Source organism: Lepus europaeus, chromosome 4 (assembly GCF_033115175.1).
Source record: "Lepus europaeus isolate LE1 chromosome 4, mLepTim1.pri, whole genome shotgun sequence".
NCBI lineage: Eukaryota > Metazoa > Chordata > Mammalia > Lagomorpha > Leporidae > Lepus > Lepus europaeus.
The window spans coordinates 99314562-99333644 of NC_084830.1; the positions used below are offsets into that span (position 1 = coordinate 99314562).

A 19083-nucleotide genomic window follows, 5' to 3' on the forward strand; every position below is an offset into this window, starting at 1 on the left:
GAGCCAGGACCCTAACAGGTACCTGAACAGGCAACTTAACCCCTTCCCCGCTCACACATCCCCATGGCTACTCACTTCTTAAAGGTCCCACTTCTTATTACTGCTACAGTAGCAATTAAATTTCAGCCTGAGGGGCTAGTTTGGTGGTACAGCAAGTTAAGCTGCCTTCCAGATGCTCACTTTATGTATTGGGGTGCCGATTCGAGTCCCAGCTGCTCTGCTTCTGATCCAGCTCCCTGCTAATCTATTTGGGAACCAGTGGATGTTGGCTCAAGTACCTGAGTTCCTGCCACCCACATGGAAGACCCAGATGGAGTTTCTGGCTCCTGGATTCAGCCTGGCCCAATGCCGGCTGTTGTGGCCATCAGAGGAGTGAAGCAGGAGGTGGAAGATCCCTTTCTCTGTCTCTCTTTCTCTCTGTGTTACTTACTCTTCCTTTCAAATGAATAAAATAAAAATAAATCTTTTTTTAAAAATTCAGCGAGTGATGGAAGGGACAGGCATTCAAACCATAGCACCTCAAGAGAGGTGGGGTAAGCACACACCTGCAGAGGTGAAGCTGGCTTTCGATTTGGGGGTTTAAAAAAGAAATTGCTGGCAGATCAGCATAAGCTCAGGTCTCCTGTTTGGGGCAATCTTTAGCAGAAGGCAGTAGGTCAGTCAAAGGCCACTGCAGGTCACACAAGTGACTAATGAAAGCAAATTGCAACTCTGCCTTCAAGAGTGATGGAGAGTTACATTCAAGGCAATCTTGTGGACGAACTTGGTGAAAAAAAAATAACTTGGAAGACATCAAGATACAAGACAGGGGATCTGTGTCTGCAGTTCTGCCATCCCATATGGGTGCCGGTTCAAGACCTGGCTGCTCCACTTCTGATCCAGCTCTCTGCTATGGCTTGGGAAAGCAGTAGAAGATGGCCCAACGCCTTTGGCCCCTGCACCCGTGTGGAAGACCCAGAAGAAGCTTCTGGCTTCTGGCTTCGGATCTGGGGAGTGAACCAATGGATGGAAGACCTCTCTCTCTCTGCCTCTCCTTCTCTCTGTGTGTAACTCTGACTTTCAAATAAATAAATAAACCTTTTAAAAAAAGATACAAGACAGATTCATAAAGAGTCTAATACAAACTGAAATGGAAGAGATGAAGATGAGGAGAAAGGAGAGTGTGAACATCCTCAGAGAGTAACTCCGGAGCAGGTGTCTGTGGTCAAAGGATTGCTGTGCCGCTGCACATGTGTGGTGCTGGCCAGTCTCAGCACCAGGAGGTAAGATCCACAAAGACAGTATTTCACCTGCTTCTTCCTCTGCAATCTCTCCAGCGCCTAGAACAGCACATGGCAAAGTGTGGAGTTACAGACACCAGGAGGCAAAACACTGACTTACACTTCAAAAGCAACAGAAGTTGCTTTCTCACGTACAGATTTGGACATGATTTAAACTGGAGCTCTGGAGCTCCCAGGGCCTGTGTACCAAACAGCCACAGTCCATCCATCTGAATGTACCAGGTCTGATCTGAGTACTAGGAACTAATCTCACCAAATTCTTACATCGAAGCCCTGACCCACCCTGTGATTGTTTGTGTAAATAGAGCTATAGGAGGTCATTGAGGTCTTATGAATTCAACCATGGACTTGATCTACCCTTAAACTCTCTCAGAGGCTGCTCAGTTTTCTCACACTGAGCCTGAACTCCTAGCATCTGCCCCCATTGCACCTGCTCTGCCTGCTCCTGGTCCTCATTTTCTCAGGGAATGTCCCAACCATGACATCCTCCTGTCCTTCACCCTCAAAGCCAATTCTTCCCCAGACCTGGAATCCACTCCCTTCCCTTGCCTTCCATGCCAGCACCAGTCTCAGATGCTCTCGCCTCCCTCCTGAACCACTGCAAGGGCCTCCATCTGTCTTCCAGCTTCAGCCCCCTTTCCCTGATGGTCAGCCTCCATGCCAGAGCCAGTGGATACTCTGACCACGTGAGCCAGGAACCTGCTGTCTGACTGCCTGGAGGCCAGGAAGGGGCTCATCCTCCTTGAACACCGGTCTGTACAATCCTTTCCAGTGTCATGCTCTGGCCTAGCCCCAGCTAAGAGCCTCCCAATTTGTAAAATGGGTAGCAGCCAAGGTGAACCTGGGTCTCCTGACTCCTGGCTTTTCCCAGAGAGAGGTGGTTTCACGGCTCTGGGAACAGAGTATCAGAGGCATTGGGTGTTGGGGCAGGGAGAGGGAAAGGTGGCATTTTTCCTGCTTATTCCCTCTGTCAACCCTGTCCAAATCCCGCCCCCTCCCTGTCCCATGGCCACCCTAATCCACTCTGGCTAATGGAGCCTAAGCCGGCTCAGGCCCCATAGGAGGCGACTGCTAATCCCTGCAGCTGGGAGCTCACCACCTGTAAGCCCTTTGCTCTCTTGGCACCACAGAGCCGAACCCAGGGGCCTCAGATGAGGTCATGGTGACAGTACAGGAGAAAGCCAGTACTGCATGAGCCCCTACTCCAGAGTCCGCTGCCTCAGACCCCAGGGCCCAGGCTGCCTTTAGCAAGGACTAGAACAACAACTTCAGAGCGTCGTCAGCAGCCACAGGAGGCGGTGGTGGGAGCTACAGGCTGAGCCGGCAAGCTCTGTCTCTCTCTGCCAGTCAGGGCAGGCTGGTGGTTCCCCATCTTTCTGGGTGCACATGGTCCCATATGCCAGCCAAGTGACCTTGGGCAAGTCTCCATCCTCCCATCTGCACAGGGGGGCTGACAGCAAAGGTGCCTTCTTGGCAGGGCTGTTGCTCGTGTGCTGAGGTTAAAGATCTATAGGAGCACAGCCCCTCTGGCCGCTCAGGGCCACAGGTTCAGCGCTGCCCTTGGCTCCCATGGGCTGACCGTCAGTGCACACCTCAGAGGGCTGAGAGCTGGGGCCAGGGAGGAGGGTGGGATGGACAGAGGGAATCTGAGCAGACAGCCGTGGTGGGTGGGCTAGAGGCAGAGGAGACAGAGGAACAGAGAGTGTGTGCCCGAGACAGCCCCAGGGAGAGACAGCCTGAGACGGTCTGGGTCAGGTGCAATCCAAGGGCAGGAAGAGAGAAATAGAGCCGGGGAGGAGGAGCCGGCAGGCAGCAGATAGGCAGCGCCGGCCAGTCCTGCCAGCCACGCTTGTGGACAGGAGGGGTTCCCCATGGGCTGGGCTGCCTCTCTTCCCTCCCCAGAATCCTTAAATCCTCTCTCACTCAGGGTCCTTAGCATCTGTCGCTGGTTTGTCCAGAACCGACAGCGGCTGGCACGGTGAGTGTGGCTATGCAAGGAACCTGGGTGGGCGCTGGGGTGAGCCCTGGAGGAAGAGGGACCCCGAGCTGGCAGGCAGGGGCAGGGGCAGGACTGACGAGGTGGAGGTAGTGATCGGAAGACAGGGACCCAAGTGGTCAGGTTCAGAGGGTGACAGATAGTGGTCTTTGCAGCCTACCTAGGTGGGCACCCCCTAATTGGCCGGCTCGCTTAGCCCTCCCCCCCCTCCCGGGGGCCCTGAGTCCGCGCTCCCGGTGAGAACGCTGCCCCTCTGTCTTTCTTCCCGCAGCCGACGAGCCGATGGCACGGCTGCTGCTGGCGCTGCTGGCGTGGCTGGCTCAGACGAGCCCGGTGCGCGCCGCCGGCTCGGTGCGCCTGGCGGGCGGCCTCACGCTGGGCGGCCTGTTCCCGGTGCACGCGCGCGGCGCGGCGGGCCGGGCGTGCGGGCAGCTGAAGAAGGAGCAGGGAGTGCACCGGCTCGAAGCCATGCTGTACGCTCTGGACCGCGTAAACGCCGACCCCGAGCTGCTGCCCGGCGTGCGCCTGGGCGCGCGGCTGCTAGACACCTGTTCGCGGGACACGTACGCGCTGGAGCAGGCGCTGAGCTTCGTGCAGGCGCTGATCCGCGGCCGCGGCGATGGCGACGAGGCGGCCGTGCGCTGTCCGGGAGGCGTCCCCCCGCTGCGCGCCGCTCCTCCAGAGCGCGTGGTGGCGGTGGTGGGCGCCTCGGCCAGCTCCGTCTCCATCATGGTGGCCAACGTGCTGCGCCTGTTCGCGGTGAGAGCTGCAAGGCTGATCCGGTTCCCAGCGTCTATGTCCCGTCCACACCCTTGGGGTGGCTGACGCCTTTTCTTTCTTGACTTCTCTCTCTCTAGAAGAGTCTCCCTTTTAATCACTTTAATTCGCACAGATGAAAAGCTGCTTCAAGAAACTCATTCATTCAGCCTGACGCAGCAAATCCCTACGATCCCTCTTGCCTGCTCTGCCGCCTACACACACCCAGCTCTGTGTGAACTCAGGGCTGGCACAGATCCATCCTGTGCCTGGGGGCGGACTGAGGCTTCGCTACTTGCCCACTTACTTGGGTGCCCTTTTATGCACACGCTGAACAATAGTACAAGGTGTTCCAGCTCCCTAAGCCTCACAGAGTTGCCAGGGTTTCCCTGGAACCAGGGCCTGTTTTTCCAGAGTAGGCCTTGGGAGCTGCCCGTGGGTGGTTTAGGGGGTTGGGGTGGATAGGCACAGTAGTCTAGTGCTTCTCTCCTCTTTTTTTATTTGTTTGTTTTTTAGAATTATTTTATTTTACTTGAAAGAAAGAGATACAGAGAGAGGTAGAGCCAGAGAGAGAGATCTTCCATTCTGCTGGGTTCACTATCCAAATGACTACAACCGCCAGAGCTGAGCTGATCCGAAGCCAGGAACCAGGAGCCAGGAGCTTCTTCCTGGTCTCCCACGCAGGTGTAGGGGCCCAAGGACTTGGGCCATCTTCCACTGCTTTCCCAGGCCATAGCAGAGAGCTGGATTGGAAGAGGAACAGCCGGGACTCGAACCGGCGCCCATATGGGATGCCGGCACTGCAGGCTGGGGCTTTAACCCACTGCACCACAGCACTGACCCCCTCTTCTCGTTTTTTTGCATCTAAACTCCATTTCAAATGCTTGCCTTTAACCTTGTTCCCAGGTGTCTTCACAAGAAGAGGGTGGGTTCTCCTTTCTCGCGTGGGCATTTGCAGCATCTGCCTTCCAGGTGCCGGGACTGGCCCCGTGTTGCCCTGGTCTGTAGGGTGCTGGGAGGAGCAGTGTATCCCTTACAGTCCTTACAGCCTTTGAGGTTTCCACTTGGGGGTGCTGGACCATGTGCCTGATGTTTGGTGACAGAAAGATTTTGCTTCTGCCTGCCTGCAGGAGAGGACTGCAGCTTCCTGGGAGTCTGATTCTGATTCTCCCAGGGGCAGCAGCCAGCCTGCCTACCCCATGGTTGGTACCGCCTCCCACCCCAGGGGGCAGACATGTAACTCCACCCACTTCAGTGTGCTCAAGGCTCCAGTAGAGGCTGTGTAGCCACCCAGTGTGTCGTCACCCGCCCATTTGGGAGTCTGTGGGCCCTGCCTGGAACACTGGTTCCTGTCTCGCTCTCCTAGATGGAATGCAGACGGCTCAAACTCAGGGGCATCCAGAGGCCCACAGGGGCTGTTAGCCCAGGGCCTGCTGCCGCTGGCTCAGCCAAGGACTGAACCTGGGCTGTGACTGTCTGCTTTCAGACGCAGTCTGCTCATTCAAAAATCTTGGAAGTAAAAGCATGGCAGACAAAACACAACCACCGGCCACATTGGGCTCCCGGTGGCGGGGCTGGGTGGAGGGAGATGCTTTGTGCGTGAAGGGGTTCAGGGTCATGTCCAGCATGTCCCTGTGACCTCAGGGTTTCTGATGAACTTCCCCAAGGAGGTCCAGCCTGCATGGGAAGATCATTCTGAAGCCCGAGGTATCAGCCCAAATAGCTTCTGGCCACAGCTGCCCTGGGTGGGTGGCGGAGGGGGTGGGGGCGGGGCTTTCCTGGCCTCCGTGTCTCTGGCTTCCCTGCTCCGTCTTCCTGTTTTTCTCTTTCCATCTCCAGCTCCCCCAGATCCGTTCCCCCCACCTCCTTCTCCCCTCATTCTTCCACCCATGCCCCATACTTGCTTCCCATTCTGCTTCAGCTTCCCTACACCAGGCCCTGACCCCTCCTGCCCAGCTCACCCCTTCTGACCAGCACACCTGCTCCCCGGCTCCTTGCACTCTGTACTGAGTGTGTCTCTCTTTGACATACTTCGTTGTCCCCTCTGTCCCCTCTGTCTGCCACCCTCGTCAGGACTTGTCCAGCCCTGGCAGGGGTGCCATCCTCCCTACTCCTTCCATACTTTCTCTGCCCTCCTCCTCCTCGGTCAACTGGCTCAGCCCATAAACTTTCTCTTCATTGCTCTACTGCACACAGATATAGCCCAGTTCCCAGCAACCCCTTCCAGAAGTCAGACACGGCCCTGAGGCCAACACCCGCCTCCAGGTCCCTGTCTGCTCCCATCCTTGTAGGGCAGCCATCCGCACTGGTTGCCCCCTTGGTGGGAATGAGGAAAATGAGCTTTGCTCTGGGGCTGACAGGGACATCCCTTTACCCCTGCCCTGGCAGGTGCAGCCTGTGCCCAGTGTGTGGACCAGCTGCAGGCGGGGCTGCAGCCTCACTGCTCCTTGGCTCCCGTGTCCTTGTCAGCTCAGCTGTGTCTGGTGGCCCTGCTCTGTCCCCTCACACCTGCCGTATTCCACCAGACTTAGTTATCAAACTGAGGGCTACCCTGGCCTCTCTCAGAGGCCATCGACTCCCGCTGCCCCCACCCCCTGCACCACTCCCTACCTCAAACCGTCCATGCCCGACTGTCACAGGTCCCCACAGGCCCCCAAACCCCTACCGACACCTTCCATACCCAAGTCCCCATTGCTGTCCCTCCCTGGGGCTACTGAGCCCCCACCGCAGCCCAGGTATCCTCCCTGCTTACAGATTCCCCAGATCAGCTACGCCTCCACGGCCCCAGAGCTCAGCGACTCCACACGCTATGACTTCTTCTCCAGAGTGGTGCCCCCCGACTCTTACCAGGCCCAGGCCATGGTGGACATCGTGCGGGCCTTGGGGTGGAACTACGTCTCCACACTGGCCTCCGAGGGCAACTACGGCGAGAGTGGGGTTGAGGCTTTTGTGCAGATCTCCCGCGAGGCTGGTGAGCTGGGCACAGGGGTCCCAGGCAACAAGTAGCCTATGGAGGTGTGAGCCGGGGCCATCGGATGGGGCAGAGTCAAGCCATGGGGGCACCCAGTCCAATGGGGGCTTCAGGGACGTGGTGTGCTCCACATTCTGTGGAGGACCCCGCTATTGCCTTCCGGGGCTAAAACTCCCCCCGTGGCCCCCTCAGCCAAGCCCCTGAGTGTGGGTCCTGCCACACACACACACACACACACACACACACAGGAACACAGTCCCGTGCGGTGGTGGCCTGATGTACCTGGGGGCTGCTGGGAGAAGCGCTGACTTTGGCCCTCCCGACACCAGGGGGCGTCTGTATTGCCCAGTCCATCAAGATTCCCAGGGAGCCAAAGCCTGGCGAATTCAACAAGGTGATCAAGAGGCTCATGGAGACACCCAACGCCCGGGGCATCATCATCTTTGCCAATGAGGACGACATCAGGTGGGATGGGGCACTTGGGATGCCAGGCTCGCCCCAGGCTGTCCCTGAGGCCTTTACCCAGCCCAGCTGCACATGCCCTCCAGCCCCACCCATTCCTTCCCCCCACCTCCTCCCCTTCCCTCCCCCCGCTGTGCCCACTGCCATCTGAAGCTAGTGTCCTCAGAAATGAATCCCAGCTCGTCTCAGTGAAGGTGCTCCCAGCCTAACCTGGAAACCCAGGACTCCGTGTCTTTCTATCCTTGGCATGGCTGAGGGTGGGGGTGGGGAAAGAGACTGTGGGCAGGTCTTGGTGCAGAAAGGAGTCCTGGGGAGGGTACCAGCAGGAGGCCAGGACCCAGGCCCTGAGAACCTGCAGACCTGGAACCAGCAGGTGGCACCTCCCCAACTTAGGAGGCTGTGAGTGACATTGGCGGGGGCAAATGGGGAAGGGGCTTCTCACTGGCCTGGATTTTCCCAAGGGACCCCTTCCATGTTAGTCCATGTCCTGTTGCTATTTAAAAAATTACCCAAGGTTGGGTAAAAGGAATAAAGTTTATTTAGCTCTCAGTGTTGGAGGCTGCAAGTCCATACAGCATCTGGCTGGCTCTGGTGCACGCCCCTGGCTGCATCACAGCATGGCAGGTGGCATCACGGTGGGAGCTCAGAGAGAGGGAGGCTCGCTCTCTAACAACTCCCTCTGTGGAACTCACCAGGGTCCCAGCATCCCAGCCACCTTCCCTGGATGCACCTTTTAAAGGTTCTACCACCTTCTGAGCTCACCACCCTGAGGAGCAAGCCTGGGGCCAGGGGCAGAGCACATGGGCAGGCCTGGGGTCTGAGGGAAGCCAGGGAATGTATCCTGATATGCTCCCCCACCGTTTCTCTAGGGGAGACTGTGGCACAGGTACATAGACCACACATGTGGGGGACCTGGGCCAGGCGGAAGGAGGAACCCAGGCCCTCCCTCACCCCCAGCTCTGTTTCTTCCAGAAGAGTCCTGGAAGCAACGCGCCAAGCCAACCTGACCGGCCATTTCCTGTGGGTGGGCTCGGACAGCTGGGGGTCCAAGACCTCCCCCATCTTGAGCCTGGAGGATGTGGCCGTGGGGGCGATCACCATCCTACCCAAGAGGGCTTCCATTGATGGTGAGGCTGGAGCCCTGCTGTCCCCCACCCTATGCTCCCCCCTCCCCGGGCTCTCTGCACCCTTCTCTTCCCGCACCGTGTCTGGCTGCTCTGTGCCTTTGTGCTGATGGTCTCATTTGCACAAGATGGCTGCTGAAGTTCTGCCCCATTCCATCATCACAGCAGCATCCTAACTGAGAAGCAAAGGGCAAGGATAGAAGTCTTTCAAAGTGGGCAGGCTCTGAATGTTATCAGGATGCAAATTCTACCTCTCCCTGTTGGCCTTGGGTTCCCCTGGCAGAACTCAGTCCCAGGGCCGCCCCTAGCTGCAGTGTGAGCACGTAGCAAAGGGAGATTAGGGCTGTGGTGATGCAGATGGGCAGATGCGCATCACCTTCCTCCCTCCCTCCCCGCCCGCTCTCTTAGGCTTCGATCAATACTTCATGACTCGCTCCCTGGAGAACAACCGCAGGAACATCTGGTTTGCAGAATTCTGGGAAGAGAATTTTAACTGCAAACTGACCAGCTCCGGCGGCCAATCAGATGAGGCTACCCGCAAGTGCACAGGTGAGAGCTGCCCAGGAGGTGGGGGGTGGAGGGGAAGGAGGCACGTGGGGGCTGGGCACACTACCTGCGGTCATCCCTAGGACAGGTGAGGAACGCATCGGACAGGACTCTGCCTATGAGCAGGAAGGGAAGGTGCAGTTTGTGATCGATGCTGTGTACGCCATTGCTCACGCCCTCCACAGCATGCACCAGGCCCTCTGCCCCGGGTACACGGGCCTGTGCCCGGCCATGGAGCCCACCGATGGGCGGACGCTGCTGCAGTATATTCGAGCTGTGCGCTTCAACGGTGAGTGGGTGTGAGTGGGTGCCGGAGCTCCCACTGGGACGTGGGGGACTCAGGACGAAAAGGGGAGGGAGTGAAGAATGGCAGCGTGAGGTTCCTGGGGCCCATTGAGGGCTACTTGAGCCAAGCTCCAGTCACCACTGTCCAGTGCTCCTCCCTTGCCAGGCTTCGGCACTCCTTGCCCTAATTTGCGGAAGTCAGGTATCGGGGAGCTTGTCTGTGTCCCGCTGGCAGCTCACACACAGGTCTCACCTCCACCACACAGGGCTTAGAGGCAGCTGGGCTCTGGGGGTATGCGTGGGGTACATCTGCATGAAGGATCCATGCAATGCAACCGCTGCCCGCTCTGAGTAAGGTACGGGAGCATGATCGGGGCTGAATACCATGTTTTCTGGAAAGACCCAGTGGACTCAGCCGTGGACATGGTTTGTGGGGAAAGACAGGCCTCTGCTCAGTTAGTGTGCTTCGTAAAATTGGAGTTTCTGCTCTTCCACCAAATCCTTACTGCCGTCTTTCTCTGCCATGCCCATGGCTAAATCACTCACCATAATGCTACTCCAGATCAACTCAGCAAACTGGTGGACCAAGTATCTTAAAGACATGGAGCAGGCTGGCGCCGTGGCTCAATAGGCTAATCCTCCACCTGCAGTGCCGGCACACCGGGTTCTAGTCCCGGTCGCTTCTCTTCTTGTCCAGCTCTCTGCTGTGGCCCGGGAGTGCAGTGGAGGATGGCCCAAGTGCTTGGGCCCTGCACCCGCATGGGAGACCAGGAAAGGCACCTGGCTCCTGGCTTCGGATCAGCGTGGTGTGCTGGCCGCAGTGCGCCAGCCGCAGCGGCCATTGGGGGGTGAACCAACGGCAAAGGAAGACCTTTCTCTCTGTCTCTCTCTCTCACTGTCCACTCTGCCTGTCAAAAAAAAAAAAAAGACATAGAGCAGATTGCTCCAATCAGTACCAATTTCATGACATCACTCAAGTCTTGGATGAATCTAAGCTCAAGCTTTTTCTTTTCTGTTGTGGCAAAGCACAAGAGTCACCTCTTGGCACTGCTTGTTACATGTGCTAAATGGTGGTTGTTCAGTGCGTAAGTTCAGTGGCACGGAGCACTTCACACGCTGTCATGCACCTGTCACCACCGTCCAGCTCCAGACTCCTGCTCTCTTCCCCTTACACAACTCCTCACTCTGCACCCCCAGCCCAAGGGGCCACCATTCCACTTTCAGTCTCTGCAGTTGGCTGCCCTGAGTGTCTCCTGGGTGAGCCTGTTTTGTATCGGTTCACTTGTGACTGGTTATTTCCCTTCGCACAGCATCCTCAAGGCACATCCGCAGGAGCAGGTGTCAGCTGTCTTTCCCTTTTGTGGCTGAGGCATATCTGTCTTTCGTGTATCTGTCAGGCACTTTGATGTTGCTAGGCTAAGTGCGAGCATCCCCTTGTGTTTTGTTTTTATATAGCCTTCCTAGAGGGTGCAGGCAGCATCTCAGGGGGCTTTGATGTGCGAGAGATGATGGGCCTGCTCTCTGTTAAGTTCTCCCTTTACCCTGGCTGGTCCTTGAAGCCCCTCCACGAGACTAACTTGGATGGGTGGGCGGACCAGCTCGGGGTGACAGATTCTCCCTCCAGGCAGTGCTGGAACCCCTGTGATGTTCAATGAGAATGGTGATGCACCAGGACGCTATGACATCTTCCAGTACCAGGCGACCAACGGCAGTGCCAGCAGCGGCGGGTACCAAGTTGTGGGCCAATGGGCAGAGGCCCTTAGACTGGATGTGAGTGGCTCAGGACCGAGCTCCGGGTGTCGGGAAATGGGTTCCTAATCCCGGGGGCGGGGGGGGGGGGGCAGAGGTCACTGGCCTGTGTTTCATCTGTCCCAGGTGGAAGCCCTGCAATGGTCAGGTGACCCTCGCGAGGTGCCCCCTTCTCAATGCAGCCTCCCCTGTGGGCCAGGGGAGCGGAAGAAGATGGTGAAGGGCGTGCCCTGCTGCTGGCACTGCGAGGCCTGTGATGGGTACCGCTTCCAGGTGGACGAGTTCACTTGCGAGGCCTGCCCTAGAGACATGAGGCCCACGCCCAACCACACGGGCTGCCGGCCCACGCCCGTGGTGCGCCTCACCTGGTCCTCCCCCTGGGCGGCCCCGCCGCTCCTCCTGGCCGTGCTGGGCATCATGGCGACCACCACGGTGGTGGGCACCTTCGTGCGCCACAACAACACGCCGATCGTGCGTGCCTCCGGCCGTGAGCTCAGCTACGTGCTCCTCACCGGCATCTTCCTCATCTACGCCGTCACTTTCCTCATGGTGGCCGAGCCTGGGGCGGCCGTGTGCGCCACTCGCCGACTCTTCTTGGGCCTGGGCACCACGCTCAGCTATTCGGCACTGCTCACCAAGACCAACCGCATCTACCGCATCTTCGAGCAGGGCAAGCGTTCCGTCACGCCTCCGCCCTTCATCAGCCCTACCTCACAGCTCGTCATCACCTTCAGCCTCACCTCCTTGCAGGTGCGTCGGGCCTTATGCGCACCTCCAGGGGATTGGCGCGTGCACGGGGCCCAGATGGGCAGAGGGGACTGTCCCCGACCCTAAAAATCCGGAAAGTATTTCTAGAGCCCCTCCTCTTGGTTTTGGGTCCCCTGTAAAAGAAAACAAAACACAGGAGCCACAAGAGGCGGAGGCCTGCTCTGGGGAGCCCAGTTCTGCAGGAACCACATTAGCGAGGTGCAAGCCGGGGCACAGGGCCATCTGACTGCACCACCATGAGGTTATTTGCGCAGCTTGAACCTGCACTTCCACATTTTGGCTCCTGTATGGAAACAGGGCAGAGACATCCCATTGATTTTCCCGAAGCAAAGATCTTATTCCATAAGGGAGTTAGTGCTGCCCAGGTCCCTGGGGTGCAGGGGAGAGAAGGCTCCAAGGCCCACTATGGAGGGGCACAGCTGGTTCCATCCCACGGCCACTACTTCAGGACACTGTACACACTAAATGGACTTCCTTCTGGCTATTCACTAAAGCAATGACATTACAGCAGAGCCTGGGAAGCCCCGGATAGCTGTGAGACAGATGGCTCGGAAACTTGAGGGTGCCCATTCTGAAGGTGGAAAGACCGAGCCAAGACAGATGATGTGTTTAGGGTCTCTGCCTGCAGTCCTGTAACCTGACAGGATGGGGCAGCTTGTGCAGATGATCGCCAGAACACAGGAAGAGAGCATCCAGACACTTATTTTTTTTAAAGATTTATTTTTATTTATTTGAAAGAGTTATAGAGAGGCAGAGACAGAGAGAGAGGTTTTCCATCCACTGGTTCACTCCCCAAATAGCTGCAACAGTCAGAGCTGAGCCGATCCAAAGTCAGGAGCCAGGAGCTTCATCCAGATCACCCACATGCAAGGAGTTGGGCCATCTTCCACTGCTTTCCCAGGCCATAGCAGAGAGCTGGATCTGAAGTGGAGCAGCCGGGACTAGAACCCACACCCATGTGGGTTGCCGGCACTGCAGGCTGGGGCTTTAGCCACAGCACCAGCCCCACATCCAGCACTTCTTACCCAGCCAGTGCCCTGGTGCTGACATGGACATGCACCACAGAGCTGCTCTCCACCTGCCTGTGTCACAGGCACATACGTCCCCTCTTCACAGTGGCTCTGACAGGCCAAGCCTCCCCTCAGTAGGTCAGGACCCTAGGGTGAGTGTATCCCTGACACTGCATTGGCTCTTGCAGGTGGTGGGGGTGATCGCGTGGCTGGGGGCTCAGCCCCCGCACAGCGTGATTGACTACGAAGAGCAGCGCACAGTGGACCCGGAGCAGGCCAGAGGGGTGCTCAAGTGTGACATGTCAGATCTGTCCCTCATCGGCTGCCTGGGCTACAGCCTGCTGCTCATGGTCACGTGCACCGTGTACGCCATCAAGGCCCGAGGCGTCCCTGAGACCTTCAACGAGGCCAAGCCCATCGGCTTCACCATGTACACCACCTGCATTGTCTGGCTGGCTTTCGTGCCTATCTTCTTTGGCACTGCCCAGTCAGCTGAAAAGGTAAACTGGGGGCCCCTGGGAGGGCTTGATGTCTGGTTTGTTTCCTGCCTGTCCATGCAAGGGGTCCATCTTTCTAAGGGCTGGACTCCCATTCAGATTCTTCATTAACTGAATGATTTCTTGGTTGGCTGAGTAATTCATAGACCCAAATAGTTGCTTGCTCATCGTTCTGTTTTTTGTTTTGTTTTGATTTTGCTATTTCTCTGTTCTCTCAGTCACTCCCCTTTTCCTTTGTCCCTTCATTCTTTAAATCTCTATATCCGTTCACCAACAGCCTGCTTGCTTGATCTTTCAGTGTGCTGTCTGTTCCTGTGTGCAGTAGAAGCTGTGTTTGCCATTTTACACCTCCATGCAGTCCGTGTTCATTCATTCATTCCTTGGCACACTGGAGAACCTGTTCTTTCCCTCATTCACATGTTCTGGCCCATTTAGACATAGGCACTGGTTCCTTGGGTGTCACTCTTGGCTAATGACCCCTCCCTTACATCAGTTACTTGTCCCCCCCACACACACACACACACACACTGGTCCCCTGCCACTCCCCTCCCTCCTGCCTACAGCAGAGCCACAGTGTGACTGCTAACCTCCCCATGCACTGTGCCTTTGCTCTCCTGAGTGCTCCACCGGCTCTCCCAGCTGAAGGAGGCTCCCCTCCTGTCTATGTAGCAAGCAGCATGGGAGGGAACAGGGCTGAGTTCCAACTTGTGCCTTCCTCCACGGCTTAGATCTACATCCAAACAACCACGCTGACCGTGTCCTTGAGCCTGAGCGCTTCGGTGTCCCTCGGCATGCTCTATGTACCCAAGACCTACGTCATCCTGTTCCACCCCGAGCAGAATGTGGCAAAGCGGAAGCGGAGCCTCAAGACCACCTCCACGGTGGCAGCGCCCCCCAAGGGTGCAGACACAGAGGACCCTAAGTAGCAGGGCGCACTGGGAATGGGACCGGCTATTTCCTGTCATCACTTTCCTCTTGGCTTCCTGGTGGAAGCTGGAAGGAGCTCTCGTCCACGGTCAGCAGAGATGGAATCCCCAAAGGCTATGCCCAGTGCGGGAGGGGCCAGCCTTCAGCAAGATCAGCATCGTGCCCCTGCTTTTCCATGCATGTCGGCCTCCCACTGCCTCCCTGCAGACCGGACTTCCTGGTGGGCCGAGAGGAGTCCATCTCCAGAGAGGGGCTAAACCCTGGTCTCTGTTGTGATTTTTCAAAGGCCATGATGATGCCCTGGCGTGGCCCAGTTAGGTGAGATTTCCAGCTCTTGATCAGCCATGTAACCTGGGGACTGGACAGTATGTGAGAGCCTGTAGACAGGTTTCTTTGTGCACATGTTTCATATGGATGGAGGATACCGGGTTCCGACCGGGGTGAGGTTTCTGACCTAGAGTTCCAGCTGCCAGCTGAAGACTTTCCCACGTTCCGGGTCTCGCTGCTGGGAGTTCTTTGCTGCCTGGCAAGTTCTGGTGTCCTCTTGTAGGTGTCTCACGTGGAGGCCACAGCAAGAATCCTTTCGTGGACAGTGGGGCACCCTCTATTCCTACACACTTGATGTCACAAGGAGTGCATTCACCAGGTTTCCCTCCTCCGGGGATTCTCCGATGTACATACAAATGTACATTCTCCTGGCAGGCTTCTCCACATTCAGGGTATACACAAAATTCCTCCCTTCAGCCTTTTTTTTTTTTTGGTGTTCATTGGAGGTTGACAGCTCCCTAAATGGTTTCCCATGAGTTTTCCATGCATAGCATTGAGTTCTGACACCTCATCAATGGACATGGACGTGTGAATAGAGTTCTGACTTTCTTGCTTTCAAAGTTGTGGAGTTTATTAGGCTTTTTGCCAGCGTGGCTTCTCTTCTGCTGGGGAAGATCTGAGAGACACCTGCAGGCTTTCTCATGATTCATGTTCCAGGGGAAGCAGAGCTCTGCATTAGAGGCTTAGTCCACCTTGACAACAGTCACCATTTCCCCTCCGATGTGAGTTCTCACAAGCAGGACAAAGTCCCATCTCAATCTAAGCTGTCCCTGCCTCTCCAGGACATTCCCAGTGTGGTTGGTGTGCTGACAGGTGTATAGGAAGGACTTTTATGATGCTAGTTATACTCTTATGTCTTCTTACTAATGTGAGTTTCCAGGCATAGATATCACAGCTCTGTCACAAGTATTACTTTATTTTGGTTCTTGGAAGGTTTCCCCCTAATTTATTTTTAATTCATTGCCTCTCACTTTGCTTTCTGTTAAATAAATGTAACTTTCTCCCAAAGTTTGACTTGGGGTTTCCATTGTTTCTTTTTTTTATATAAAGAATTTTTTTTATTTATTTGAAAGACAGAGTTACAGAGAGAGAGAGAGAGAGAGGTTTTCCATTCTGCTAGTTCACTCCCCAAATGACCACAAGGGCCAGAGCTGAGCTGATCCGAAGCCAGGATCCAGGAGCTTCTTCCAGGTCTCCCGTGCAGGTGCAGGGACCCAAGGACTTGGGCCATATTCTGTTGCCTTCCCAGGCCATAGCAGAGAGCTGGATCGGAAGAGGAGCAGCCAGGACTCGAACCGGCGCCCATATGGGATGCTGGCACTGCGGGCTTTAACACACTGTGCCACAGCACCGGCCCCCTGTTGTTTCTTTACTGGTTCTTTTGTTTTGTTTTTTGCTGGTTCATTGTTTCTTTACATAGTCATCGGTTTGTGGATTCTTTTTAAAAAAAGATTTATTGATTTATTTGAAAGTCAGAGTTACACAGAGAGAGAAGGAGAGGCAGAGAGAGAGAGAGAGAGGTCTTCCATCTGCTGGTTCACTCCCCAATTGGCCGCAATAGCCAGAGCTGCGCCGATTTGAAACCAGGAGCCAGGAGCTTCCTCCGGGTTTTCCATGCGAGTGCCAAGGACTTAGGCCATCTTCTCCTGCTTTCCCAGGCCATAACTGAGAGCTGGATTGGAAATGGGGAAGCTGGGACTCAAATCAGCACCCATATGGGATGCCAGCACTGCAGGCAGCAGCTTTACCCGCCACACCACAGCTCCGGCCCCCGGATTCCTTTTAAGACAGAATGAAACACACAGAATCTACAACGGCTGTGGAGAGAAACCACATCAGAAAAGCTCTCTGCTTTGTGACACCTTTGTTTCCAAACATGGACACATTCCAAAGCATAGATATTTTCTATTTCACAGGCATGATAGGCAAAGATGGCTCCAGTGTGGGCCAACAGGTGCAGAACCCTGAAACTGTGAAAAGCAGCCTTGGGCACCAAGAGAAGCTTGCAAAAGGGAGCAACCAACAGGAGATAAGGCTCTGATGGGAAGAGACTGAGTTGGAGGAGTGAATGGAAAAAGCAGACAAGGGTGAGGAGAGGCAAGTTAGTGAGAAGACTGGGTTTGAAGAGGTTTTTTTTTTAAATTTTCTAAAAGACTTATTTTATTTATTTGAAAGGCAGAGTTGGAGGAGGGGGTGAGGGACAGAATGAAAGAGAGATCATCTATCTGATGGTTTACTCCCAAGATGGCTGCAACAGCCAGAGCTGGGCTATACCAAAGCCAGGAGCCATGTGGGTAGAGCCCCAAGCACTTGGGCCATCTTCCACTGCTTTCCCAGGAGCATTAGCAAGGAGTTGGATCAGAAGTGGAGCAGCCAGACTTGAACCAGCACCCACATGAGATGCCAGCACTGCAGGTGGTAGCTTTACCTGCTAAGCCCACCATGCTGGCCCCAGTTTTTATTTTTATTTTTTGAAAGAATTATTTATTTATTTGAAAGTCAGAGTCACAGAGAGAGAGGGAGAGACAGAGATATTCCATTCAGATAGCCAAAATGGCCAGGGCTTGGCTAGGCAGAAGCCAGGAGCTTCATTTGCGTCTCCCGTGTGGGTGTCAGTATTTGGGACATCTTCCACTGCTTTTACTAGGCCATCAGTAGGGAGCTGGATGGGAAGTGGAGCAGCAGGGACTCCAACCAGCACCCAAATGTGATGCTAGCATCGTAAGTGGTGCCTTTACCCACTATGCCACAACACCAGCCCCTGGATTTGGAAGTTTTAAGTTTCATCACTTTGTGGATTACTGTTTTTGTCTGCTCAGGCTGCCTTAATAGCACCATCCCTGAGTGGCTTATAAAGAACAGACATTTATTTCTCACAATTAGGGAAGCTGTGAAGTCCAAGATCAAGGCATCAGTAGATTTGGTGTCTGGTGAGGGCCTGCTTCCTGCTTCATAGATGGCAGACCGAGCAGGGAAGCCTGTGGGATCTCCTCCACAAGGGCATCCTCTTCCTGGGGGCTCCACCCCCAGGCCATCATCACCTCCCAAAGCCCCAACTCCAGCTACCATCGCTTCTGAGTTAGGATTTCAATGCATGAGTTTGGAGTGATGCAAACATTCATCCTATAGAAGCTACTACGGTGGGATACTAACTGGTGTGTCTGCTCTGTGCATCTGACCCCTTTACCCAGCCCATACACACGTCACAATGATTATCCCCAGGCACCGTGTTGCTGTGGCTCTGACCCTACCACTCCTAGTCCTCTCCTTGCACCTCCGTCCAGTCCCCACCGCACCTGCATCCCTTTGTGACCCACACCCACAAGCAGCTGCACCTGGATCCGACTGTGACTGCCTCCCACATCTACCTGCACCTGTGTCCCTTGAGGCCCACTCCCACATTCACCTGCAGACCCAGAAACAGAAATCTCAGGAAGGGAACCTTAGTCTCGGATCCCAACTCGGGCTCTATTCCTTGGCATCATCAGCCGACAGATTAAACACCTGGTGTTCTCCCGAAACTTGATTATGGAGTTGACCCATGCTGTCGTTTTTCGAAATGGGGAAAATTCCCAGGCCCCACAGACCTTTCCTTGCCCCACTGCTGTATACCTCCTCATGCAGCTTTCACACCTGGAGGTTGTTCTGTGTTATGGTTAACACTTCTGGAGATCTGCTGCAGCTCTGCCACTCACGAGGTGGGTGGTCTTGGGCAAGAGAATTCGTGTCTCGCCCAGTGACAGACATCCAGAGTCTCTTCAGTGATCCCTGAGGAGGTGCCCATACTCTGCCACTGACCCTCCCATTCCTACCCATCGGTGTCCATGCAGGCCCCATTCATGAACCACACCCACAGCTGAACAGTGCCAGGACCCAGTCTCCCACTCCTGGGTCCTTGCTCACTCAAGGCTCACTGTGGCTCTCACCCAAGATGCCACTGGCCCAGTGGACAAGATAGACAAGCAAGGTTTCCTTCATGGGACTAACTCCCCGGGGATGGAAATAAATGATAAACATCATAGGAGGAGGATCAGTCAGTTACACAGTATGTCGGATGGGGACGAGAACTATGGGGAAAAAGGCAATGGCAGAGCAGGCTGCGGAGAATGGGGGAGCTGGAAGGGATCAACTGAAATACCCACCATGGGAGCAGCAGCTGAAGCACGTGGGGAGAGCTAGGGGCTTCTGGAGGAAGAGGGGTCTGGCAGGGGTGTGCCTGCGTGTTTGAAGACCCAGCGATGGAGGGGGTAAGGAAAGGAAACAAGGTGAGAAAGACACATTGGTCATGGTAATCAGGGTCCTCCAGAGAAGCAGAGGCCAGAAGACCTTGTGCGTACTCACCTACTCACACACAGTGTACGCACATCCTGTTAAGAGATGTATTT

The 19083-nt window shown here is 55.5% G+C and overlaps 1 protein-coding gene across 1 annotated transcript; it reads left to right on the forward strand.

Moving 5' to 3' along the window:
- Positions 1-3558: 3558 nt before the first annotated feature.
- Positions 3559-14370, forward strand: GRM6 (glutamate metabotropic receptor 6). The gene is made up of 10 exons (XM_062189605.1): positions 3559-4035; positions 6787-7003; positions 7333-7468; positions 8438-8592; positions 8998-9138; positions 9224-9424; positions 11045-11190; positions 11296-11919; positions 13136-13447; positions 14173-14370. The coding sequence occupies exons 1-10, from the start codon at positions 3559-3561 to the stop codon at positions 14368-14370; spliced, it is 2607 nt and encodes an 868-aa protein (XP_062045589.1).
- The last annotated feature ends 4713 nt before the right edge of the window (positions 14371-19083 follow it).